This window comes from Callorhinus ursinus, unplaced genomic scaffold, assembly GCF_003265705.2.
Source record: "Callorhinus ursinus isolate GAN/ISIS: 27379988/994484 unplaced genomic scaffold, GSC_fseal_2.0 scaffold14, whole genome shotgun sequence".
NCBI classification, from domain to species: domain Eukaryota; kingdom Metazoa; phylum Chordata; class Mammalia; order Carnivora; family Otariidae; genus Callorhinus; species Callorhinus ursinus.
In genome coordinates, this window is record NW_027397076.1 from 34,637,398 (window position 1) to 34,664,284 (window position 26,887).

Consider the following 26,887-nt stretch of genomic DNA (forward strand, 5'->3'; position numbering starts at 1 on the left):
ATTATTTCCTTCACCAAGGCCTCTGGAGAGGAACTTACTCTGAAATCATTTATTGTCTATAATGCTGGCAAATGCTGGCCCAGGCATGGAATCCTATTCCCAGGGACAGAAACACATCCATGGCAGGGAGGTCCTTTTCCTGATAGCAAACAAATGCAGGTTGATTTCAAAATCTATCTCCAGGCTTAACTCAAGGTTCTAGCACCAAATTTTAAAGTACTCCTAAACATTTCTACCCGAGAAGTACAATTAATAAACTAAATCAGTTAATATTTAAAACTGATTTTCCAAGTCACTTTCTCTTGCTTTGCTCTGAACATCCAAGTTCTATCCTTTCTTCAAAGTGGCTTTCACATCTGTTTTTGCCATTCTTCCTACCATCATTTTAGTTTAAGCTCTGAACTAGTTTGTTTTAGCCTCCTGACTGATCTGCTTTCACATTTCAACGAACATGCTGAGGGAATATTATATGAATTATGCCAAAAACTGTGATAACGTGGGGCGCCTGGGTGGCTCAGTCAGTTAAGCGTCTGCCTTTGTCTGGCTCAGGTCGTGGTCACTGGGTCCTGGGATAGAGCCCCACATTGGGGTGTGTGTGTGGGAGGGGTCCCTGCTCAGCAGGGAGCCTGCTTCTCCTTCTCCCTTCTGCCCCCCATGCTCTCTTTCTCTCAATAATAAAATCTTTTTTAAAAAAATTATGGTGTGAATACAAAAGCTGAATAAGTAACAGCTCCAAGTCTTGAACAAGCTCATAGTCTAGCTGGGAGACGTATCTGCAAATAAACAATTACAATATGAAAACCTGCACGGGTACTCTGGGAACACAAATGAGGGAATATCTGTGTCTGAGGGAAACTGACTATAAGATTTTATTGTAAAAGAACTAATGTTTGAACAAAGACTTGATTAAAAAAGATTAAAAATTTTTAAAGTTGAAGTGTGTGGGGTGGGAGGTGGAAGCAAACGTGTGGCATAAGAGACAGCATGTACAAGTGCTCAGAAGTGAGAGAAAGCCCAAGAAACAAGACTTTCAATATAACTAAAAAAGAGGAAGTCTGGAAGAATGGTGATAGGTGGTAAGGAAAAGTAGGCCTGGACTTCAGCGCCAAGTTAAGAGGGAAACAGCATAGGCAGGAAAACCAGGCACAAAAATCTAAGTGATGAACTAAGTCAGACTTCCCTTAACTAACAGTTTATTATGGTGCCATACTAATAACCACTACACTGACTCACTCTCTTGTTCCCATCTCTTGTTAATTTCTCCTACCTAGGGCATACCGACCAAGATTCCTGAGATCATGACCTTAACGTAACTGTGTAGCAGTAATTATCTCAAAACCCCAAACAAAACTTATGCCTCAGCTTAATTTGTTATTCACAGTTCTGCCTATTCATGTTAATCTCTGCAAAATGCCATCTGTAACTTCTATGTTCTTCAACAATTAAAACTCAAGCCGATCTAGGCTAACTTTAAATATTGACATTATCCGTATCTTTCCTAGCACAAGCATCTCCAATATCCTCCAAACAGATCTTTATTAACCCATTCTTATTCCCTCAAATCTACTCTCCCACATTAGCCAAAGTGAACTTTTAAAATAAAAATGTAATTGTTGTAGCCCTACTGCCTGAAATGCCTCAACAGCTTCCTAAAACAATTTTAAGGCTTACAAGGTCCTATGTAAACTCTCTGACCTTAACTCTCCACAGGTCCCCTGCCACCACTAAACTGCTGCCACACCAACACAAGATTTTTCCCACCTCAGGGCCTTTGTATATGCTGATATCTCTATTTAGAATGTTCTTTCTCCCATTGGAAACTTTCACACTAAGTTAGGGTTCCCGATTTACAGTCACTGAAAATACTTTACTGAAACTACTATCATACAATAATAAAAAATAACTTTCATTGACCACTTACTATGTGCCAGGCAATATACTCTAAATGCTTTAAAATGTATTGATTTATGTAATCGATTTGCAAGTATTTACTTGTGTAGTCCTCATTTTTAGATGAGAAATGGAGAAAGCTGGATAACATGCCCAAGGTCATATAACTGATGTGCCCAAGGTTCCATTATCTGGTAAGTGATAGAGATGGGATATGAATCCAGGCAATCTGCTAGAGTTCTCCCCTTTGTAACCACTATAGTACACTGACTCTCACACATACAACTAATAGTTTAATGTGTGTATTCTCCCCAAACTGTAAGCTTCATGATGGGAAAAGGAGTAAGGGGCAAAAAGGGAAGGGCACTTACTTTGCAGTGAACAACGTAAATAGAGGATGTTACAATCAAGTATTTGTGCATGTCAAAAAGATCTCTTCGGCAGAAAAATGAGAATGAACTGACTAGAGGTACATGAAACAAAAGCCACTCACTACCAAACTGATTGTACCTATTTTAGACAAAGTTCCATTAATTTTAGGATAAAATTATGCTTAAAAGAACACTATTACACCAATTAAAGTAATTAGTTTCCATATTCCAAATCAACTAATATTTTAAATACTTTCTAAATACAGTGAACATAATTTAATCCTTCAAGGAATTAATAAAATCTCTAAATTTCATTATAAACCACTAAAACAGACATTGTAGCGTTGAATGTGTAGAATACATCTATTAAATGGGTTCAAATAAGAACAAATCCCTAATGGCAACTTCTTGTGGATTCTCTCTCTAATGTGGCCAGGAGTTTTACTGTTAACACGCTGATACATGTGCCCCACCATAAAGTCAACTATTTCATAACTTTAAAGTATGAAGACTTTCCGATAGTCATGAATTTTTTTTCATCTCTGGCAACAGAATTTGCTCCTACCTTGTACTAAATAAAGGATAAAATGCGCCAAATATAAGTCATATGGTGCCTTGGAGGGGAGGTGAACAGACTGTTCCTTTCTTTACAGTTTCCCTAATGAAGATTTTACTAATTCACTCTGACTGCTGAATAAAGAATTTGACTTCTTCCTTTTGTGTCCCTCCCAATTCCACATTCACTATCAACAAACACTTCACATATATATGCATACAAGTTCTCTGTTGTCTACAAAGTAAACAGAAACTAATAAAAATCACAATTACCATTAATATTTACCAGCTTTATCAAGATGTAGTCAATCAACATTTGAAACCAATCACAAGAAGCCATAATGTCTGAAGATAATCTGGTATTTTTATTATTACCCATTACAGAGAAAAGTGACAGGTCAAATCTCACTGAGATACTGCCCAAACTCTGTTGAAACCAGAACATTCCTATATCAAATATTATATATGACAACCTAGAAATATTTATAACCAAAGGAATTTTTGTTTTAGGAGTATTTTTCAGTAACAGGATTCTGAGCTACCAATCCCATTTCACAACTATTATAAATAATTTTATTTCATTCCTAAAAAAACAATAAAAAAAAGAAATGGGCTTAAGTAAAGGAGAAAAGGATACATACACTGGAAAAAAAATAAAAATCTAGCTTCTGAAAAAACAAAGAATTCAATATCTCAGTATCTTTAGAGAAAGAACAAATGCTCTTTCTCTTCTCATATAAGAATTTCTTATGAAGTCCTACCAGTTCCAGAATACTGTGGCTTGATATTTACAATATGACAAATACATAATGAATAGTTTAAGAATCTGCTTACAATGGATCTAAGAAAAGTGAAGGTTTAAATAAATTTTAGAGGCAGAATTTCTAAACTCATCAACTTGAACAGCATAGAAATAAATAAAAGCAATTCACTTCACTTTTAGCAAATGCAGAATGCCCAACAAATGAACAATAAAAACTTCAATGAATACTGAAAAGGCAGTTAAAAGGTAGATGCACAGGGAACATATGACTCTGGCTGGAGAAGTGATTCAGCAAAAAACTGGGGGCCTATATGAACGTATCCATAATCATTACTTTGGAGAGCAGGTAAATATTCTGGCACAGAGTCCTTTCCAGGGGTTACAGAGGTATTTTGTAAGAGGTCTTATCCAACAATAACAACAACAAAAACAAAACCAGGGTAGCACATATCCAAGAAAAAAATGGAGAGTTCAAGTAAAGAGACAGAAAATAACACATCACTCTTCCTAATCCAAAACCATCTACTGAAATCTATTGTCTGAAGCTGCTTTACTCAGATATTCCCCAAAACCATGTACACCATCTCTAAAAGTGCACCCCAAAAATCTACAAATTCTCTAAAAAGTGTTACTAAGTCTATAAATGCCCCTATCAATTTGACTTTGATCTAGGGAGAATATGTTGTGTATGCTTCAACTTGAAGAAACAGATTTTGTGATTTTCCAGAATCTTAAAATCACCTGTATCAATATGCCTTATACAGATTCAAAACTGAACCACCAATATGTAAGCTTTAAAAAGTACATCATCCTAAAACAAAACTCTAATAATGCAAGACATGCTAATCCACAAAAGAAAGCACACGATCGTATACCAACTAAAGAACCAACTGTAATTGGTATGCCTTATGAGCAATAAAAGTTATTAGAGTTGAGAAATCACATTAATAGGTCCTAAAATTAAACAGTACTTCATCCTAAAATATTAGGATATAAATCTATCATGTACAAGTGAAACGATACACAACAATAGAAAATCTTTATGTTTAGGATATAAACAAATCCTGTAAGCGTAAGGGAAACTTTTCAATGAGAATGAATATAATATCTTAAACCAATTTTAAACTTTAAGAGGAAGGATCAGTCCAATAAAGAGGAAGGGAGGAAGGGAAATCCAGAAGAAACTGGATGTATGGTCCACTTTGTCAAGGGACTATGTATTTCTACAAGGCTCCTAGTAAATTTAAAACAAAAACAACAAAACAAAACAAGAAACTCCAGAATTTAAGGGAAGAAAAGGGGGGAAAAATTGCTGAGGATTCTATACTTTGAGGACCTAAAGTGCCAAACAGTCAGTGAGTGTGACACACTTTCTCTGAAGAAATGTTAGCAATCATAGGCCATATTAAGTCTCCTTTCCCTGGATATAATTTTGACATTCAAAATTAATGTCTTGTTATGTGCAAAAGAATGTAGAAATCACTTGAATAAGAATTACACAGGATCAATCTGGGAGAATGAAAGAAACAATTTTTTAAGACTTTCTGAGAAGCAAGAGCCCAAAAGGGCAGTATTAGTAAGCAAAGTAGTGCGGACCTAGGGCTACATTGCTAGAAAACTATTTCTAATAACCATACTTAAGGGGAAAAAATCTATAATGTTAGATCATGATTTCCAGTACAATGCAGACAAAGAGAAAATGCCTGGAGTGTTAGAATTTCACACACACACAATCTGGTGACCTTATTCATTCAACAAATCTTTGCTGAACTTTTGTAGCATACATTATGCCTTCACTGCTCCTACACTCATTTTTGTTAATCTCAAACCCCAAGATGGTAGAAATGTTCCAGTCTTCCTGTCTAGACCTCAGAGAAAAAGATATTTCAAGTTTCTATTCCTGCAGGTATTAAAAATACAGCCACTTGCCTAAAATCTCGAGAAATAGAAGAACAGCATGTCTACAGCTAATGGAAGGAAACTAAAACCTGCCCCATTCTGAGACCAAGTTACACATAGCAAAATTCTAAGTCTATGAATTTACACCTTCCCCAACTTTGTTTCTTAGCTTCTTTTCTAAAAACAAATTTTCTGGTCCTGCCATACTGTGGAAAAATATGAAGTTGCTAAAAAAATCTAATAACCTTTGTATTATACTAATGGTTTATTCAGTTTAAGGTTTTCTGTTTCATATCTTAACAAAAAAGTAAAATTATTTCTTAGGACACCAGACTCTTCTATTTAATAATTTATGATAGTTTTATGAGAAAACTGATTTACAAAACATATTTTTAAGCTAACAAAATGACTCAAATGGCCCAACATCCACCCTCAAAATACTAACGACAGTACCATTTTTCCCCCAGACTTTCCCACCACATACTTACCTGTGCAACTTCTTTCAACATTTGCTACTCTGGGGATTGGAAAGCTCAGAGCTGGAGGCTGAAGTGAAGAAGGAAAGGTTGGAGGGTGAGCCATGACACCAGCCCCACACTAGGAGCTCCCCTGAGATACTACAGCAGGGTTGACACCATAGCTCTGAAGTTCAAACTCCAGCAAACGATAAGAAAGGAGTCCAACCAGAACATGATAAACGATGGGATTCTTCTGCTCTTTGAAAAATAAGGAAATCATGCTATAAAGATCTGAACGTCCAGTTTCAACATTATGACTCCCTGTTCACATCTTCATTATTCCCAACCCCAGAATCATCTCTCAGACTGATTGAAAGTATGAATCAAAAAAAGGACAGGGGGCAAAGCTTTCTATAAACGTGCACACTTTTTCAGAAAATGAAAGGATAGGGCTTACCTGGCGACCACGAAACCATCTAAGACAGTATGTTAAAATACTTTGCCTATCCACTCCTTGTATACTTTTTCTTGTTCTCCTAAGCACTCAACATTAAATCTTAGACTCTCATATATATTAACACCATCAACCAGCAGAATGACAGCTAGACTACATGGATGCATTAAATTTCTAAAAGTGGACCAGTGAACTTTTTGAAAACCAGGGATACTTTTCGGTATAAGTATATTTCTTGGGAGGAAATGATTGAGAACATTCCATCCTATAACAGCAGAATACACATTCTTTTCAAATGCACATGGAACATTCTCCAGAATAGATCATATACATTAGGCCACAAAACAAGTCTCAATAAATTCAAAAAAACAATTTGTTAAACGTGTTCCACTCTGATAAAAACAAGTAAGGACCCCTCAATTAAAATAACTTGAAACAAAGTAAATGATAAAGGGGAAAATGTAAAGACTTTTAAAGAAATCAATCTAAATATAGGACTTAAAAGAAATGTGATTTATCCACTTTTATAAAAATGTGAATCTTTGTTTTATAATGTAAGTGATTTACTGATTCAGAGAAAACTAGATTCTATTATGAATACTAGGGCTAACAAAAATAGATGCTTATGTTATTTAAAGATAACATCTATCCAATAACAAATATTACTGAAGGTGGCAAATACTCTGAAATTGTAAACTAAATATAGAGGAGTATCAGAAAAATTATGTTATATGAAGCAGTTAAAAATGAAAAGTATTCCTTCAGCAAGGGAACACAGGATCTTTAAAATAACTTTAAACACCTTGCCATATAAGTTAATTCAATAAACATTCAGTAGGCATCTACTATGTGCTAGATATCACTTTTCTACTCTGACGTACTTCATCCACTTGATGCTCAGAAATAAAGGAACATTAACAAATAAAAGGTAACAGAGATTAAAACACATTTACAATGGCTTCCAAAGCATTAGTTAAGTTACCCTTACCTCTAAGTCTCCTACCATTTCCCTTTCTCTTATTGTCTTCCTGCCACAGTACTTTCCCACTCCTATCTCCAGGCCTTTGTACTTCTATTCTTCAGGAATGCTCTTCCCCCAGATATGTATCTATATGGCTTCTTACCCCACCCAACTTCAGGTACTGATTCATCTTAGTGAGGACTCCTCTGTTTATTGAAAATTACACTACCCTTTTCCCCAACCCCTTGCGCACTCTCTATCTCCTTTCTTATTCTAATTTTCTCCACAACATTATCAACATATAATTTATAGCGTATTTTATTTATTTTGTTTAATGTCTTCCTATGCTCTAAAATGTCAGCTCCATAAGAACAGAAATTTTTGTCTTTTATTTGTCTCCTTAGGATCTGGAACACTCACTGCCTTACAGAGTAGGCCCATAACATGAATGAGTCCTCATCTTACTGCCATTACCTGAGTGTTATCTGACACTAATTGACCAATGAATTGCTTACAGCACAGTTTAAAAAATTTTCTGACACAATTATTTTTAAAACTAATGGAATTATGTTGAAAATTAATGTTAAACTTTATATTTCTGAAACATATGAATAAAATTGTTTTATGCCTTTTCCCACTGAAATTAGACAACCACTTCCAAAATACCTAATAGACTGCCAGAAACCTCCAGTGGTTCGAGTGCTATGAGAAGCACCAGATAAGAACTGGGATATTAAAAAAAACTTTTTTTCCATTTCCTTAATTTTTTTTCTCAAGTTAAACTGCCTTTTTAAAAAAAGCTGTTCTGAGAGCATTTCAGACTTATGGTTTAATATTAAGAGACAAGACATGTCTCCTTTGTATCACAAAATCCCACTAGAAGAATTATACTACTTAGAGCCACTGGGTTGCACTGTAGTCCATGGGAATACGCACTCCTTGGAGTTAGCCAAAAAGTGCACTGCCTGGACAGTCTAAAACAGTGCACCTACTACAAATTAAGCACTAATAAGTACTGAATGTTTACCGAATGATAAATACTGCTCAAAGCACTGTGTGTGTATGTATGTGTATATATGTACGTATACCTGTTACACAGGTACATATATACATATGCACATAAATATAAAACCTCACTTACCACAACAAAGCCTCTATAAGATTACTTTTACCTCAAATTGAGGCATGGAAGGGTAGAGTCTATAGGCTCTAGATAGATCAAAGATGTTCCCCTATCACAGTTATCATGGAGAATACCCAGGCTTTATGTCTCCAGTAAGATACCAAGGTTTGTTCTCCAGAAAAAAACCCAAGTGGATAGGCTCTACATCTTGTTACTTAGCCAAAGTGCAGGTGAAGAGTGAGGCATGGACCTGAAAACTGAAGGATGAAGACTTATATTTGTAAGTTCAATCCTCCTTTCTTTCCTTAACCTGCTTACAGTATGCTACCAATGAATATGTAAGAACCATCTCTCTCTCTCCTCCCCTTTAAACTATGTATTTTCTGTGGAAAATTGAAATTGCTCAAGAGAAATGTACACTAACAAAATGAGGTACTTACCCAACAAAAAGACTAATTTAACTACATGGTAATAACCTCTGTCCACAAACACTGTCACCATGTTTTAAAAACTTGTTATTTGGAAATAATTTTAGACTTGCAAAAATAGTACCAAGTTCCCATATGCCCCACTTTCCCCTAGTGGCAACATGTTATATGACCATAGTACAAGTACCAAAACTAAGAAATTAGCCATTAACTAAACAACTTTATATAGATTTCACCAGTTTTTCCACCAATGTCTTTTTTTTTTTTTTTTATTCCAGGATCCACATTACATTCAATGGTTTTATGTTTCCTCGATTTTCTCCAACCTTGGACTTTACCTGTTTTTCCTTGAATTTCACAACACTGATGTCATTAGTTATACTGATGTAACTACACCATAGAATGTCCTGCAATGTGAGTAGGTCTTATGTTTTCTCATGACTAGATAGAGGTTATGTACTTTTAAAGCCACCTCACTGCAGAGGTAATATGTCCTTCTCAAGTGCATCCTACATGAAGGACATATACAGGAGTGCATATGATGATAATACGTCTTATTACAGGTGGTATTAACCTTGATCTTGATTAAGCTAGCACCAGTTTTCTCAACCATAAATTCCTATTTTCCCATTAAAACAATGAATGTTTGGAAATAAGTTCTTTGAGAATATGCAAATATCTGACCTTAAATTTCTGCCTACTAATTACAGCAGTCATCCATGGATATTGCTTGCAGCATCTATGATGCTCTAATGGTGATTTGCTCTTTTCATCCTTCTATACTGTATTTGTTAACTGAAATGCTTCTACAAGGAAACCAATCACCTTTTAAAGATCTCACTCTTAAATGTGAAGAGTGTCAAAGACTTTACCTAACTGGTCCAAAGTAATACAGGTAGAAAGTGAAGTATATCTCAAAATTGTTACTCTAACAATCAGATTCTTTCAGCTTCATTACATTGCCTTTACCCCACTAAAGAATAGGTTTAAAATTTCATATGCCTCAAGCAGTCTCTCTTGACATTTCTGGCTCTAAAAAAGAAAGATCTTCATTTTCTTTTTATTCTTGAAAAATCATCTTCCTACTTTTTTATTAGCATATGTACTATGGTGTCTTTAATTTACTGAGCCAGGTTAAACATTAAAGAGATGATTTACTATGCTATGCTGCAGAACACATATTTTACTAGGAATACTAGTACAATTATTACCTCAGCTGAGAAGATAAATGGCTACTTTATTTATAGGTCTATCAGATTCTAGGAAATCTTGAGCAAGGGAAATCATGTAATTGTTTGCTTTAGGTTAAAGAGAATCACAGCTAAGAAGACTCCATATATGAACTGTAATATATTTGCTGACCTGTACTCTTCTATGTGTCTTTCCAAATGACCTTAAGGGCTGAGAAGGGGTCTAATATTTCTGTGTATTACACACCACATAGTGTCTTACACAACAGAAAGTATTCACACCTTAACTGAATATTGACACAAAAGCTTGTTCTCTTTATCAGAAATGATTTCTCATCTATCTTCTCAGCCAAAATATAATTTAAAAAAAATGCAATCTTATGATTTGTACTTCTAACCAAGATGGAGTAGTAGGAACAACCTCCCCTCCTGCCTCACCTGAAACAACTTTAAAAAAGGACAAAATACATGAAGCAATGGTTTTCAAACATAGGACATAGGGCAGTTCAAGACAGTAACCCCTGAGAGAGAAAGAAGTGACAAGAGCCCTACAAGTGCCCTTGCTTACACACTAGAGGAGTTTCTCGGCCGTGGTGCAGGGAGAGGGAGCCCTGGCGGAAATCAGAAATCTCTGCGAATTGAGGAAGTGTAGCTCAGATCTAGGTAGGCCAAAGCAGCTACAGCAAAAAGTCTAGAGTACCATACAGAAGAGAGCTACAAAGAAAAAGAGTTACAGAGATCTGAACAAGGTTCCTCTTGAGTCTTCAGCTAATAATGATCCACATATGCACAAAGCAAACTACCAGAGGCTGGCAAAACAGACAGTGAAAACAATCTCCAGGACTCACACAGGGCAGTTCCCACAAGTCAGAGTATTAAAATATAGTTCACTATGTAGAGTACTCAGAAGAGTACAGACTCAGTAGTTGGGAAAAACTAGCCCTAAGCTAAAGGCTACTGGGGTTCTGTGTAAAAAACACCTGAAAGAAAAAAAAAGTCGTCTCAAAGGGCTCAAACAGCTTTTATGTAACTAAATTTTGTCCCCAAGGAAACTCAAGGATATTAACCAAAAAACAAATACATAGCACTGGAAAGGTAAAACTTCCAAGGACTGGCATCCAAACAAAAATTACTAGGCATATAAAGAAGCAGTAAAACAAAACATATAATGGGGAAGAAAAAAACACAACCATCAACATAAACAAACCAGAAAGGACACAGATGACAGAACAGGCAATAACACTAAAACAGTTACTATAACTACATTTCATCTGTAAAAGTTAGAATAACTGCCAAGATAAAGAAAAAATAAGTGAACTTGAAAACAGCAATAAAAACTATCCAAAATAAAACACAGAGGAAAGAAAAGAATTTAAAACATCAGTAAGCTGTGGGACAACTTCAAGTGAATCCCCAAAGAAGAACAGGGATAGAATAAATATTTAGAAAATAATGGATAAAAAAATTCCCAAATTTGATAAAAACTCTAAACACAAATTCAAGAGGCTCAATAAATCTCAAACACAAGAGTCATGAAGAAAACTATACCAAGATACATCATTATCAAGATGTGTAAAACCAGGGGTGCTTGGGTGGCTCAGCAGGTTAAGCGTCTGCCTTCAGCTCAGGTCAAGATCTCAGGGTCTTGGGATCAAGCCCTGCATAGGGCTCCCTGCTCAGCAGGGAGTCTGCTTCTCTGTCCCCTTTTTGCCCCTCTCTGCCACTCCTGCTCTTGCTCTCAAATAAATAAAATCTTAAAAAAAAAAAAGATGTGTAAAACCAATGATAAAAAAAATCTTAATAGTAGCCAGAGAGAAAAAGTTAGTTATGTAAAGATAAGAATGACAGATTTTTCTCAGCAATTATCTAAGCTGGAAGACAGTAAAGCAAAACCTTTAAAACACTAAAAACAAAAAACCCTGTCAATCTTGAATTCCACACCAAGCAAAAAAATATCTTTCAAAAATGAAGATGAAATAAAGACTTCTTCAGACATATACAAAAGAATTCATCACCATCAGAAATGCAACACAAAAATTTTTTTTAGTCAAGGTCTATCCTGATGGGTCTTTATCCTGTAGACCCACATTCTTGGAAATGCTTCATGGAGTAAATATGTGGTTTGCTTTAAGCATATAACTACTTTGTTAGACCTGTAGGAAAGAACTACTTGACAGAGATACTATACAAGATCGAATATTCATTTTTTTTTAATCTTAGGAATCGGTCTATCCCAAAGATTTGTACTATTATTCTAGGGTGTGAAATAGTTTAGGAGTGAATACACTTTGAACTGACACATATATACAAGGTGTCTGAAATTAACAACCAAGCAGATCCAGCTACTCTGACCCTAAAAGTGGCCCTAAAATAAACTGCTTGGATGAAACTGGGTCCCAAAGGTTATAGGTTGGAGATTTTTGAAGTATGTCATCAGTATGTCCATATTCAAGTAGAGATCAAAGAAGCCCAACTAAAAGAACTGTGGACAAATGGACACGATAATTGGGTGTTATGCATAAGTTCTTTTTAAAAGGCCTATATTGAAGATTATGACCCAAACTTCGGAGGAACCAAGGTGATAGGCTGTCCTGTGGAAGGAACCACAAAATGTGAAATTCCTTAAATAAAAATTTAATGACTTTAAATAATTCTGCCTAGATTACACATAATAAAAAACTTAAAAAGCTCTTAAAGTAGAAAAAAATGACACTATAAAGGGAAGAAAGGGAAAGGAAAGGGAAGTGAAGGAAGCAGGAAAGAAAGGGAGGGGAATAAAAACAGAGGTGTAAGAAGAGAAGGAAGGGAAGAGAAGGGATGGAAAAAACTATCAAATTTTTTCAATTATGGAGATGATAAAAAGCAGAAATAACACTAGTCATTCCCCACCCCCCAGCCCCAGAAATTACAATGAACAATAAGAATATATAACAGAAGCAGGAAATGCTTCCCTAAGAAGTGAAATTTCAGCTGAGACCTACAAAACGATCAAGATATATGTTTCTGGTACAAAGGTATACTATAAACAAAAAACAAAATGTTCCACTCAAAACCAACTAAAAAATGCTCCATGAAATACTGATTCAGCCAGTCAACAAATATTTACTGAGCAGATGCCAGGCATTATTCTCAAATTCAGATACAGTGTGAACAAAATATCACTGAAAACTAACACATTTTTATTTTTATTTTTAAATGAACTGTTGAGCCTGGGAGGTTGGAAAGGAGGGAGAGAAGGAAATTCAGCACAAACAAAGTAAAAGCTGGAGTACAGAGAAGCCACAGGTTTATATCCCCAAAGGGGAATTTGTCCAAGGTAGAAAAGCTATTAAAAGACCTTCTCATAAACCAGCACCTTTTAAAAGGGTACATCATAACTGTTAATAACCCCTTAATAAAGAAGGCACTTGAATGTCATGGTTTTGATGTTAGGCAGAAGGAGGTACAGGAAAGCTCTTTTGAGGATCTATAGCCATAAACCAGTCTGAATTCATAATACCTATGTGGCCCGCAACCTAAGCTAACATTTTATTTTTAATTGGTCCTGGATTAGTAGTCCCTTAGGCGTAAGCAAAAGCAAATGCAAATCAACTACCTTGGGAAAAATATCCTTCCACCTAGTCTTCAACAAATTCCCACAGAGTTCTGAGAAACATGAAATGATAACTTAACACACACACATGGAAACAAGGTACCATAAGAGACAATCAGCAGAAACAAAAGACATGAGAATGATTTGTAGCAACTTCCAACTGTTTGATTTATAACACATTAAACATAAGAATGTATAAAATAATTAAAGAAATAGAAGAGGATATGATGGAATACAGATCTAAAGAAAGAAAGGAATAATGATAATATGTGAATAATAACAGGTAAATATGTGGGTAAAGAAGGTAAGAGACACCAAGATTAACAAATATGATCTAATGAAGAGAAATACAGCCAATACACCCGCCAACTGGTCAATATGCATTCTGTTCAAGCTGGTAAACAAGCGGTGTCCTACTAATCACATTCTCTAGCTACAGTGGAATTATATGAGAAATCAGCAACAGAAAGGTAACTAGAAAAATCTCATAGGTTTGAAAAATTATAAACACTTCGGATTAAAGAACATCACAATAAACCCTAAGAAGTAAAATACTGATGAACAAATATAAAATGATGAATATGAAACAAAAAATAAAATGAAAATAACTAAAGCTAAAAATTCCTAGTAAAACTGACAAATCTCTAGCAAGACTGACATAAGGAGAAAAGGGACACAGACAACAACCTTAAAAACAGAAAGAGTGCTACAGAGGAAAAAACTATTTCTTTACTCTGACAAAGTATATGTATAAAAATGATACTGCATCAAATATCATATTTATCGGTGACAACTTAAAGCTTTTAGAAGTAACAAAAGATTTCTATTAACACTTCTATTCGACAATGTATGAGAAGTATTAGTGAGTTCAGAAAAGAAATTGAAGTTGTAAAAATTATAAAAGAAGTATCAAAACTAATTTCCAGATGTTTATTTATATGAAAACCCCCAAAGAACCTACAGATAAATTAAAAGATTTAAAAAATTTAGCAACATTGATAAAATAATCAATTTAAAAAGTTGCCTGTATGTTAATATAATAGTAACACCTATAAAATATAATTTTTAAAATACCATTTACCAAAAAAAACAATAAAACTGTATGCATAAATCTGGGTCTATTATTAAAAATATAACAAAACTTTACTGAGAGAAAATACAGAAGACCTGAATATATGAATTCAGGAAAGGAAGACTATCATAAACATATCAATTCTTCCCCCAAATAAAAATGAAGTCAATGAAATTCCACTTATAAATTCTTTTTATGTATGTTATAAATCTGTCATTGAACAAAAGGTGAAGAAAGTCAAGACACTCAGGAAGACTAAGGTAAAAAGAAAGACGGACATGAGGATTTAACACAGGGTATAGTAATTAACATTCAGTACTGGAGCAAATGTAGGCAAACACATCAAAGTAATAGAATAGAGATTTTAAAAACAGACCCATGAATATAAAGTAACATGATTTATATTAGAGCAGTCCTATTAATTAGTTGAGGAAGGCAGAAAAAATCATTACATGATACTAATATATAATCATCTATATGCCGAGGAATGGAAATTGGACTCCTAACACTGTATACAAAAGATCAATTTCAGATAGATTAAATATGAAAGATAAAATAAAAAATCTTTTAAAAGATATAGAATATTTTCACTTACTTGATTTCAATAGGGAAATGTTTCACACAACCTCCAAAAATTCTTTAAAAAATTAAAACTTTGACATCAAATGTCAGATCAATATGAACACTGATGAGGGGACTCAAATTAGTAAAAACACTCCTAAAAATATTCCTGAAAGACCTTTTGTGAATTTAATTTTCCTGAATTTTGAGATAATGGCTTGGTTCAAAAAACTCTTCTAACTTCATAAAGTTCACTCTTCTGTTGTTTTCATGTAATGTTTAAAAATACAATGACTTGTTTTCTGAAATTATCTGGCTCTGTTCTCCTCTATCATTTTCATCTGGAAGTTCTCTTTCCTCCATCTCCGTTGCCTCTATCCTGCTCAATTGTGATTCCATTCCCAGAAACTTCTCAGCAGGGTCCTGGGAGGGAGGACTGGTAGGCCCGTCCTTGAGAGTTCACTGAGCAAGGCTGCTCAAGCTACTTTAGGCCACTGGTTCTCTATGAAGATCTAATATAGTGGGAAAAATTTCTCCCAGTTTCAACTTGGATAATCACATTTAATCACTTTCAAATTGGTTGTTCACCACCTTTGAAGTACTTCTATTCTCAGGCCAGACACCCCAATGCTTCTTTCTACTTTCACTGAAAGTGATATATGTAGGTTTTTTGGTGGTTCTCATCTGTCTGTATTTGGGGATTCGTGGAGATACCTCGTGACCAAGTTTTGTTACAAATGTTTTCATGGGTTTGGGTTTTGCTACCTGGTTGTTGTATTTTTATGTGGAAATTCAGAAAGATTTAAAAAACTAAGCTGCCACCACTGATGCAACCAACCCAGAATCTAAACAGGGCCTAAGAGTACATTTTAAAAAATAACTTTGCTTACATCTATATTTTTTCTGATTCACAGAAATATCTGCACTAATGTTTTAACTTTCTGTTTAATGATGAACACATTCCATATTTATGATTGAGGCAAACTACTTAAATGAAAATATTTTTCTGAAAGAGAACACAGTATTTCATGTGTAAAACCTATGGCCTAAGTTCCCAAAAGGAGTACCACAATGAATACAGGAATGCTGCCAGATATTTTAAATCTTGAAGAAACACAGCAGTATCTGTCAGATACCGTGCTAACTACTACTATAAGTGGCTTAGAACTAATTACTGAACTGAGCTGTCAGTTACTTCTTTTGGCCTAGGGGCACTGTGAAAAAGTTACCAAGACACTAAGGGCACCATATACCATGTATCTTGGTGAAACTTGCTTTCTGGAAAAAAATCATCTCATTCAATGATTTCATGAAGTATCAGAAAATATAATGCAATCAAAGAAAGCCTATCCTGTAGTAATGAGCCAACCGATGAGTACCTTGGGAATTCATTTAACTTTATGTTCTTGGTTGGCCAAAGGAAGAAAAAAAGAGGTGCCAAAAATAACAAATGCCAATTTATTAAGAAAATATTGAGGTCATGGAGTCAAAAGGACTTCTGTTGTTGATAATGAGATTGTGACATAAGCAGAAGCATCACATTCAAAAGTGTAATTGTAAGAGCAACCTCTTTGTGTAACTGCAAGTGAACAGTCAACCATTTTGAGTTTTTTCTATCCCCTTGCTTCATCTCTGGCTACAGACAATAGGTTACAGCCATTTGTTTGTAAGAGTTTCAAGACAAAAGAAGAGTAAGCTGTGAGCCAGTTCATTGGTTTCAGACATATTTTTGAACTAATTCCTTCCTCAGCTAACCTCTTCATCTTAACCCAATGCCAAACAGCAACAATGATGAAAGCCTCCATCTTTCTGCTCTGGGTACCAGATCTACTCTGACAACTCTTGAATTGCTAAGTACCCATTTTTAAAAAATTCTTGTTCATTTTATTAAGTATTCTTTATATTATGTATCTTTAACATACTTTAACCTATTACAGATTCTAAGATGCTTTGATGTTGGTGCTGTTTTCAGTCATACCAGAAGGTAACCATTCATTAATGGTTACAAGCTATTATATTACAACTATGACTCTAAGATACCATGGTGTAAGATGTATCCTGACAGCAGAAAGACATAAATTTTCAATAAATTCTAACTTAGAATAAAAGAAACTGGCATTTCATTCCTTATTTACATTTTTACTACAGTACAAAAGATAAAAATGTAATTTGTATATAGTACTGTATAACTGTCTTGCAAACCAAATGGAAACACATCTACTGATGCATTTGTGTTAAAATAATTAGGCAACTTGTTTTTTAAATGCTTTATATTATGCAAAAATACTTGGGTGAATAGTCAGATAGGTATTGAGTTTTTTAGCAGTATCTGGGAAATTGTTCTGGGTGGGCTGGAAATTCATTATTTTTTTTTTCCTATATGAAATAACGAAATATACAGTACCACTTTCCCCAAAATCACCACACAACACATAAAGGAAAGATGCACCTGTATATACTGAAACACACACATATAACAAAACTATAAAAATAAAAAGAATGAAACACAAAATTCAAGCTAGTGATTACTTCTGGGAAGGAGGCAAGGGAAGAACGGTGGCACATGGAAACTTCCCCATTAAGTACAATATGCAAGCTGCAGAAAAACGCATATTTGTTAAAAACAAAGACAACAAATTACATTTGCACCAATACAGTCACTTAAAAAGATCTGAAAAGATAGACACACTAAACAGTTACGGTAAACTTTCACATTCTATTTTATATTTCTTTTATTCTTCAAAGCTTTTGCAATGCACCTCTATAACTTCTGTGATTTAAAAAATTAATAAAAAGGAAATAGGAAGGAGGAGGAAACGGCAATACAATCACTGCCATAGTAATGTGACATGGTTATATTCCACAAAGTTAATGCAGCATTTTAGACTGTGAGGTATTTCTTCAGGAACATATGGACTGGGATGCATCAGATCCACATAGATAACCCTGAACTAACCAACACGACATGATCAATGACCTCATATTATAAAAAGTTCCATTTGGAATAACATCTAAAAATCCTGGAAGTATCAGTAGTATGTTACCCAGCACACTCTACATTTCTTCCTTTCACTAATTTCCTTATTTTAATTTTATTGAAACAACATGCATTAAACACCTATTATACACCCAAAATCATGGTAGGTATTGGCAGTACCAAAATAAAAAAGACATGGCTCCCGTTTTCTAGAAGCTTATAACCTACAGTAACACTGCAATGAGAGGAAGTTCTACATCTGCATTGTCTGATATGGTAGCCATTAACAGCAGGCAGCTAGCTGTTAGGCATGTGAAATATGGCTAACGCAACTGAGAAACTAAGTTTTTAAATTTTAAGTTACATGAATTTAAACTTAAATAGCCACTATGGCTAGTGCATACAGTATTCGACAGCACAGGTCTACAGAAAGACAAGGACAAATAAACAGATAACTATAATGTATTATAGTCAGCACTGAACTAGAAATAGTACAAAGGCTATGAGAGCAAGGAAAAGGAGCACTGAGCTCATCAAAGAAGGATTTCTGGGAGTATTGATATCTAATTCTTGAATCATGTAAACAAAGGTGAGGCATTACATGAAAAGGAACTAAAACAAATAAAGGCTTAAAAGTATAAAAGTGTATGGGAGGGAGATTAAAATCAGCTTTATATTCCTAATTGAAAAAAATTCATACTAGGGAGTCAGAGGAGAGACACTGGAACTTATGGAAATACTGTATAGTGTGTAGGAGCTTGATTTTATTATATAAAAGAGGTAAAGCCACTGATGAGTTAATTTAGTAATTAACGTACTTAACATGGTTAGATGTGTACATACTTATAGCTGAAGTAAATTAGTGTAAATTAAAGGAAGATAAGAAAATACTAGCAAAAAACATTCCCTGGAAAAAGCTTGACAATCCTTCCAAAAAAAGAATGAGCTATGAATCACTTAAATAATTAAATTCTCAGCTGACCTAATACAGCAGTCTAAGCAAATAAAACTCAACTACTCTATTCAAACTCCAAAAACTTAACCGGGCCTAAATTTATAGAAAAAAATGAAACAAAGTAAATACCAGTATAAAAATCAATACTTCAACACCCATTTGAAAGTCACAAAGGTGAGGGAATGTATATTCTTAAACTAAGTTCCTAAGGCTTCAATCAGGTCTATAAGGAAATGAGAATTAGAGAAATATTATCCTTCTTGTTAAACTCTGGAATATTAGCCTATTATTACTAGGACGTTTAAATATCACTGTAAGACATCAAGTACCCTTCAAAAACATAAGCCCTCAAAGATAAATTGAGTGCAAACATCGGTACAAAGAAATCCTACTTTACCCATGAAAAACAACAAAATTCCTCAAAATGGAATTTTTAAAAATCCAAATCCTTTCATCTCAGCATATACAAACTTTTAGTGCTACCCATGAAAATAGAAGTGATTTATTTAATATTCCTTTGAATTTCCCATATGCTTTTAATATATGCATCAACATCAGATGGGTAATTATATTTCTATACATGTACTTTTCAGGAGATGTTTCAAAAACAAAATAATTTTACAATGGAAATTTAAACAGTTGTTTCCAAGGATATTTCAACATGCATTAAGTGTCACTAAGTAACAACAAAAGAAAAAGGGGAAAATATTTTCAGCCAGAAAAACACTAACCAAGAATTTTTTCAGGTAAGTTAAAGAACCTGGATTAGTTATAAATAATGTAACTGGAACAATAGAGTATTTTTAGAGTAGAATGAGCAGGAATTAGGAAATCTCTTCATGTGTAAAATATACTTTCATTTTATTCTTTTCTTAAATGTAAATTTTGGAATTCTCTATTAAGATGATTCCATGAAGTAAATTAACCTTACTGTGTAATCATACAAAAAGTTCTATACTTACACTTTACAAACTTGATTATGAGTACTGAAAAGCCACATAGCCTAGAATCACAATATTCTTAAAATAAATTAAATATTATTTAATTAAATAATTTTTAAAACCTATCAAAGGATGCAACAGCCCAAGCAGTGTGACTCATTAAAATCTTATGAGTCAAGGTAGTTGGAAGTGGTTGTGAGGAAGGAAGAGCTATAGCAAGTATGAAAATTAGCAAAGGCCATGTTGGTCAAGTCTATGAGAACTCTGAATAGAAAAGATTACAGGGAGAACTGATTCTGCATAGCCACAGCTGTGGCTTATTAAAATCATAACACTCTGGCAAGAAACTTCAGACATGAAGTTAAGTGAAAGGAAGGATAATTTGACATTTTTTATTAGGCACAGTGCCCAAACCAGAACCTAAACCTTATAATCAAAGGCTCTTTGCTATTAACACCATGAAAACCCATTCACAATTTTTTCTACTATTTACCTTTCCAATTTGAGGGAAGGAAAGATTAACCGGGCTACAACAAATAATTAGCAGATAAATGGTTAGGAAGCAAAGCTGTTATCACACTAGTTGCCTTCAATAGTCTAGAGGGAATGAAACTAGTAGGTGAAAGGGTCTGAGGGAAGTTGAGTATGTATCCGTGCAGAAAGCCTAAAGCTTATTCTTACTTGAGCTTCGAACTATTCTGTACTCTGAATCGCTGTGTAATTTGGTAATAAGTATTATCAAATAAAGGAGATTCTCTTTGAAAAAATTAAATTTAAAAAATGTTTTTTAAATCACTGCTTCATACCACTATCTTTCACCTTCTTTTAAAACCTAAGAAAGAAAGAGGAGTATTACACTTCAACCATCCTTTCAGCATCCTTACATGCTACATAGGGAATGGATATTATTAACCAACTTAATAAATGACAAAACAAGAATCTAGCACTGTAAGGATAGCAAGCTAATGAGAAATTCAATAGAATTGGGGTCTCTCAGCACCCTGGGATTGGCACTTCTATTTCTTTTATATTCTAACCAATTGTATCTACATTTCTGTGATGCTCTATTACCCTGAATGTAGCCTAAGAGTTCAGGTTTAGTCTTCCAGGAATAATTCATATAAAAGTAATCAGCACTTTGTTTTACCGTATACTAGCTCGGAACCCAGCATGGAGTCATAAATTGTGTATCAGATAATCTAAGTTTTGACATATACATGAAGCACCAGAAAAATGTCTGACATTAAAAGAATATACATTTATCATAGCATGATTTATTTTGAAAAATGTTCCCAACTATTTCAACTGTCAAAGCGAACCCATGTATTTTAAATTATAAGCCAAATTTTTCAAATTGAAGTGTATCTAATCTGCTGGTGTCAGTTAAATACAACACATTAAACAGTTCAATGCAGCTATATGAACAACAGAGAAAAAGGAAAAAAAAAAACTGATCTTACCTGGTAGTTTCTTTTCTCAGATAATGTATGTCCATCAGTCCTCACCATAGAGTCGTGTCCTTTCCTCACAGTACTGGAGGCAATCAAATAGAACTGTCACTCAAGGGTCGTGTCACAGGAAGGACCGCCCACCAGTTCTCCCTCTAGAGTGGAATTATCCAAAAGCCGTCAAAATTACTAACATGTAAATATATGAACAGTAGCAAAAATATCCAATATGATACATAGAAAACAAAAACAAAAAGTACTTTTTTTATATCATAACTGATCTTCCTCTTAACCACTTAGGGAGGGCTAGAGTGGCAGATACTTTGAGAAATTATTAAATATAAAAAACTCTTCCCTCCCACTTCTACTCTCCCCCATTAAAACTGTTCACCAGACCTCACACACTGGGAAGACACTTTACAGTGAATAAAAAAATGGACAGAAAAATTCAGCCCTCAACGGACATATTTTTTCTTTTAAATATTCTCCTCTTAATCTCAGAAATATCCAATTAATTTAGATTCAGTCATGTAATTTCAAATCATTCTCCTCCAAGTGCTTGTTTATACAGCTGTTATTCACTGAGTTTATGAGGTTTATTCCTATGCCATAAGACTGGAATACATCATATATTCTCAGATGATAAGTAGATGTGAACTTAATTCAATTTTCTATTAAAATTTACTCCAAGGAAGAGGAGCAACACATGCCAACTTTCTGGATGCCTTTGTCCTTCAACCTGCCAATTTTGTACATGCTCTAATAGAATTTATTTTTTCACATTAAAGCAGAAAAATAATGGAGCTCATTTCTTAACCTAGACAGATAAATAAATCCAAAATGATGAGGCACTGTGCACTTCAGGTACCAAAAAAAAAAAAAAAAAAAATCACTGAAGCAGAGGTGATAGTCCCTAGAGATGCTAATTCATAAATATAAATTGAAAATGAAAGATCAAAAATTCAAAAATGGTATCTACAAAGAATTTGTAAACATTCTTTTCAAGACCAATGCCCCTCATCTAAATTTTAGTAAAATGTCTACCCTAGTGAAGTAGTAAGTATACCTATTAAACTAATAATAGTTGCTAATCACTAGAAATTATATTCAAATTTAGAGCAATTATTTAACATCATGCGAAATTTACTCTGGGAGAGGATAATAAAAACATCTAATTTAAATTCATAGTAAGTATGAATCAATTTTATTAAAACCAACCACACACACACATACACATAGATTACCTCTAAATGTTTTCAAGGAAAATAAATCATTGAAAATTAATATTATTACATTTAAATTTTAAAAAGAATCCACATAATGAAAACCTACACTGAAATCCTATATTCCATCTCTGGTTTTATATTTGATCACAAACACAAATTTAGTGGGTGCTATATTTTTACTTAATTTTGACCATCTTACATTGTATGTTTGGCTGAAATACTTTAAGATGCCGGGCTCTAAGCCAAAAATGTTAATTATTCATTACCAATTTATACGTACCACTGATTTTAAGTATGTCTCTCTCAAAAATAACAGAGAAAGACTTTTTAAATCATAAGTATATTTACTGCCATAAATGTAAGCTTTATCATCTCTCAAGGAATTAGGTTATTCATAAAATAAAATTATCAAGTGAATTGATGTCCAAGAATAGTTAAGTGACACACATTCAGCTCCAACTTAAATTTTAATGACTGTTACAAAATGAGAGCAAAACTATTTTATTATGCATCCCATAAAAAACCTTAGCCCCATTTTAATATTAGTGTTTTATAAAATTAATAATTTAAAACACGACTTGCCTTAACTATTAATCTACTCATGGAAACTCTGAATTCAGTGGATAATAAAGTTTCAGTTCTTACAGGGTAAAGATGTTTCCCTTATTAAATTAGTTATGTTTAAATTAAAGTGCATGCTTTACCTTCACATTATGATATTCTCATCAAAAGATGTTAGAAATCTAAAATCAGGCAAGGCAATTTTCAATGTAATTTAATGTATGTTAGCAGAACCTAACTATATAGGTTATAAAAAGACAATTAGGACTTTATATGCTAAATAACACCTTAATTAAAAATAAGTTATTATTTAATCTGTAAGCTTACCAGCTAAACGAAAAGTATTAACTTTGGAACACTATGAATTTTAGTACAAAGGAAAAACTTGTTTTTGTTCATTTGTTTCTCCCTCTTGGAGTAACTTCAAGTATTTCATGGCTTAGGGTTTCAGTCAGCAGCCACTATATGCTCTAAGGATTATATGAATCAATATTCTATATTGATCAATAAGACTCATCATCTCCTTTTGATAAACAAAGGGAAAAATGAACGAAGGTACTCTGTTTTCTTCTAGGTAACATAAAGAGCTAACATTTGTCACCATTCTCTTGTATTAAATAAAAATGCTCAGTAATAGATTGCATTGATACTCACTAGGAATAAAAGGATGCACAAGAGATGAAAGAGAATGTTAAGTATATATGTAAGAGTATGTGAAAAGTAGCAAGTATGAGAAAACATGCCCTTCTAGCTGCCTACATTCACTGAACTTTATACACTAGTTTTCCTACAAAGTCCTAAACATTCAAAAGTCAGAAAAGACAAGTATTTATAAAACTACAGTGAAATTTTCTATAAAGCAGGACGCCTTCCAAGATGGAAAAACAGAGACTGTATGTATCCTCCTGCGTTAAATAACTAGAAAATTAAATAAAATATATAAAACAATGATTTTCAGACAACGGACATCATCTCAGGATCTGTGTCCAGAGACAGAACAGAAAAAAGAACAAATGAAGTAATAACCCCTACTGCTTGTGGAAGTATGAGGCTAAAACATAGGAGGGGGAAGGCAGAACCCAATCAAAGCCTAATGGTTTCACTGAGTTAAAGGAAAAGAATCCAGAGCTAGGGGAGACACCAAGACAGCCAGAATTTGCAGGGCAAATGAAGAGAAGCAAGCTGCACAAAAAGAGCTTCAAAGATCCGAAGACAATCAGATTGCCCTCAAGGTTTTAGTTGAGTAATTACCTGCATACACATGTGAAAAAACTTGAATCTGGAGGAAAAGCCTCTGGAAAGTAGTCAGACCAATCCTCAAACTCATGTTCCCATCAACTGGAGAAAGACAGTTTTAAGACACGAAGCACTGAATAGAGTTCAGAAGCTGATAAATCCATGAACAATGAACCCAAACAAGCTTTAGACTAAGGATGCTCTGGACCAGCAGTAACAAAGTTAAAACAAGCCTCAAGAGGATGAAACTACTTCTCTCTCTTTTTTTAAGATTTTATTTATTTATCTGAGATAGAGTGAGAGAGTGAGCACAAGTGGGGGGGGGGCAGAAAAAGAGGGAGAAGCAGACTCCCTGCTGAGCAGAGAGCCTGATGCAGGACTCCATCCCAGGACCCTGGGATCATGACCTGAGCTGAAGGCAGACGCTTAACTGAGCCACCCAGGTGCCCTGGATGAAGCAACTTCTAAGTGCCATAACTGTAACCCAAAACAAACGCCAACAATATTTAAAAATAATGCAACACCTCCCAGCATTAAAAAATATAAAATTAAATGTCTGGCATCCAATCAAAAATTACTAGTCATGATAGAAGCAGGAAATACACCCCCAAACAAGGTGAATTATAGTAAGTGGAAAGACCAGCAATGATACAGGCGATAGAATTAGTAGACAAGGAGATTAAAACAAATACGGTAAATATATCCCATACATTCAAGAAGATAAAGAAAACTATGAATATGGTAACAGAAATGCAAGGACATGGAAAAGACCTAAGTTAGCAACACAGAGGAATTTATGGTGACAGAAAAGTTCTGTGTCTTGCTTGTGGTGGTGGTTATAGGACTCTACATATTTGCTAAAATACCACCAGAATGATAGGGACATACCAAAAAAAGTAAGAGCTTGCAAAAACTGGTGAAATCTAAGTTTGACTTGTAATCTAGTTATACTGTGTCAATTTCTGGTTTCGATAATGCACTACATAGTTATGTAAGATGACATCATTGGAGGAAGATAGGTGATGGGCATATGGAACTTCTCTGTGCTATTTTTGCATCTTCTTATGAGTTTATAATTACTTGAAAGTTAAAAAGATTTTTTTAAAAGGCTCAAACTGATCTTCTAGAAATAAAAATTCAATTATCTGTAATTAAACATGCACTGGATAAGATTAACAGCAGTCTTTTCTAAACTTTAAAGAAAAGTTTAATGAACTGAATGAAGACACAGCTAGCAATCAAAAAAAAATCCAAAATTAAATACAGTGAGACTAAAAGGAACTGTGGGACAATGAAATGTGGGACAACAGCAAGTGAGACAGTGAACTATTGGGCAATATTAAGTAGCCTAATATTAATGTAACTAGTGCCCCAGAAAGAGTGAAAGAGCAGGAAGGATAGAAAACAATGGCCACATTTTTCCTAAATCTGATGAAAACTATACTCATAAAGAACTTCAACAACCTCCAGAGAGAACACCAAAAACCCTCATAATTTTAAAGTCAAGTTGCTGAAAAACAGCTAAAGAGAAGTCTTAAAGCAGAGAGAAGACAGAAAGAAAGTATATACATAGAGAAAAACAACACAGGCATGACAGCAGACTTCTCATCAGAAACAATGCAAAGCAGGGGAGAGTGGATCAACATTTTTAAACTACAGAAAGAAAAATATCAACTAAGAATTCTAAATCCAGGGGTGTCTGGGTGGCTCAGCTGGTTAAGCATCTGCCTTTAGCCTTCATCTGCCTTAACCATCCTGGGATCCCAGGGTCCTGGGATCAAGCTGCGAGTCGGGATCCCTGCTCAGCAGGAAATCTGCTTCTCCCCCTGGCTTGTGCTCTCTCGCTCTCTCTCAAATAAACAAACTCTTAAAAAAAAAAAAAAAAGAATTCTAAATCCAGCTAAAATACTTTTAAAAATGAAGACAAATACAGCCACCTTGGAAGAGTCTGGCAGTTTCTTATAAAGTTAAACATAAGACTGACCACACAACCCAGCAACTGTGCCCCTGGATATTTACCAAACTGAACTAAAAACTTAATGTTCATATGAAAACCTGTTCATGAATGTTTGTACCAACGAAGATGTCCTTTCAACAGATGAATGAACAAAATGGTATATCTATACAATAAAATTCCACTCAACAATAAAAAAGAACAAGCTATTAATTCATGCAACACAGATTTTAAATGTATTTTGCTAAATAAAAAGGCTGTATATTCCTTTT

The 26,887-nt window shown here is 34.2% G+C and overlaps 1 protein-coding gene and 1 non-coding gene across 9 annotated transcripts in view; one reads left to right on the top strand and one right to left on the bottom strand.

Annotated features, from left to right (window-relative positions):
* CNOT2 (CCR4-NOT transcription complex subunit 2) overlaps positions 1-26,887 on the bottom strand; it is a 117,270-nt gene that overhangs the window by 49,375 nt on the left and 41,008 nt on the right. For 2 of the 8 annotated variants that reach the window (XM_025882859.2, XM_073900671.1), the window contains exon 2: positions 21,651-21,793. The exons of 1 other annotated variant lie outside the window; for it this stretch is intronic. In XM_025882859.2, coding sequence (XP_025738644.1) covers positions 21,651-21,698 — 48 coding nt within the window. In that variant the 5' untranslated portion in view covers positions 21,699-21,793. Of the gene's footprint in view, positions 1-38; positions 140-5,966; positions 6,025-21,650; positions 21,794-26,887 lie in introns of those variants that run through there. 5 more of the 8 variants (XM_025882858.2, XM_073900673.1, XM_073900672.1 and 2 more) reach the window with 4 other exon arrangements.
* Positions 12,139-12,271, top strand: LOC112832763 (small nucleolar RNA SNORA18). The gene has a single exon (XR_003210456.1). It is a non-coding gene; the product is annotated as a small nucleolar RNA SNORA18 (small nucleolar RNA).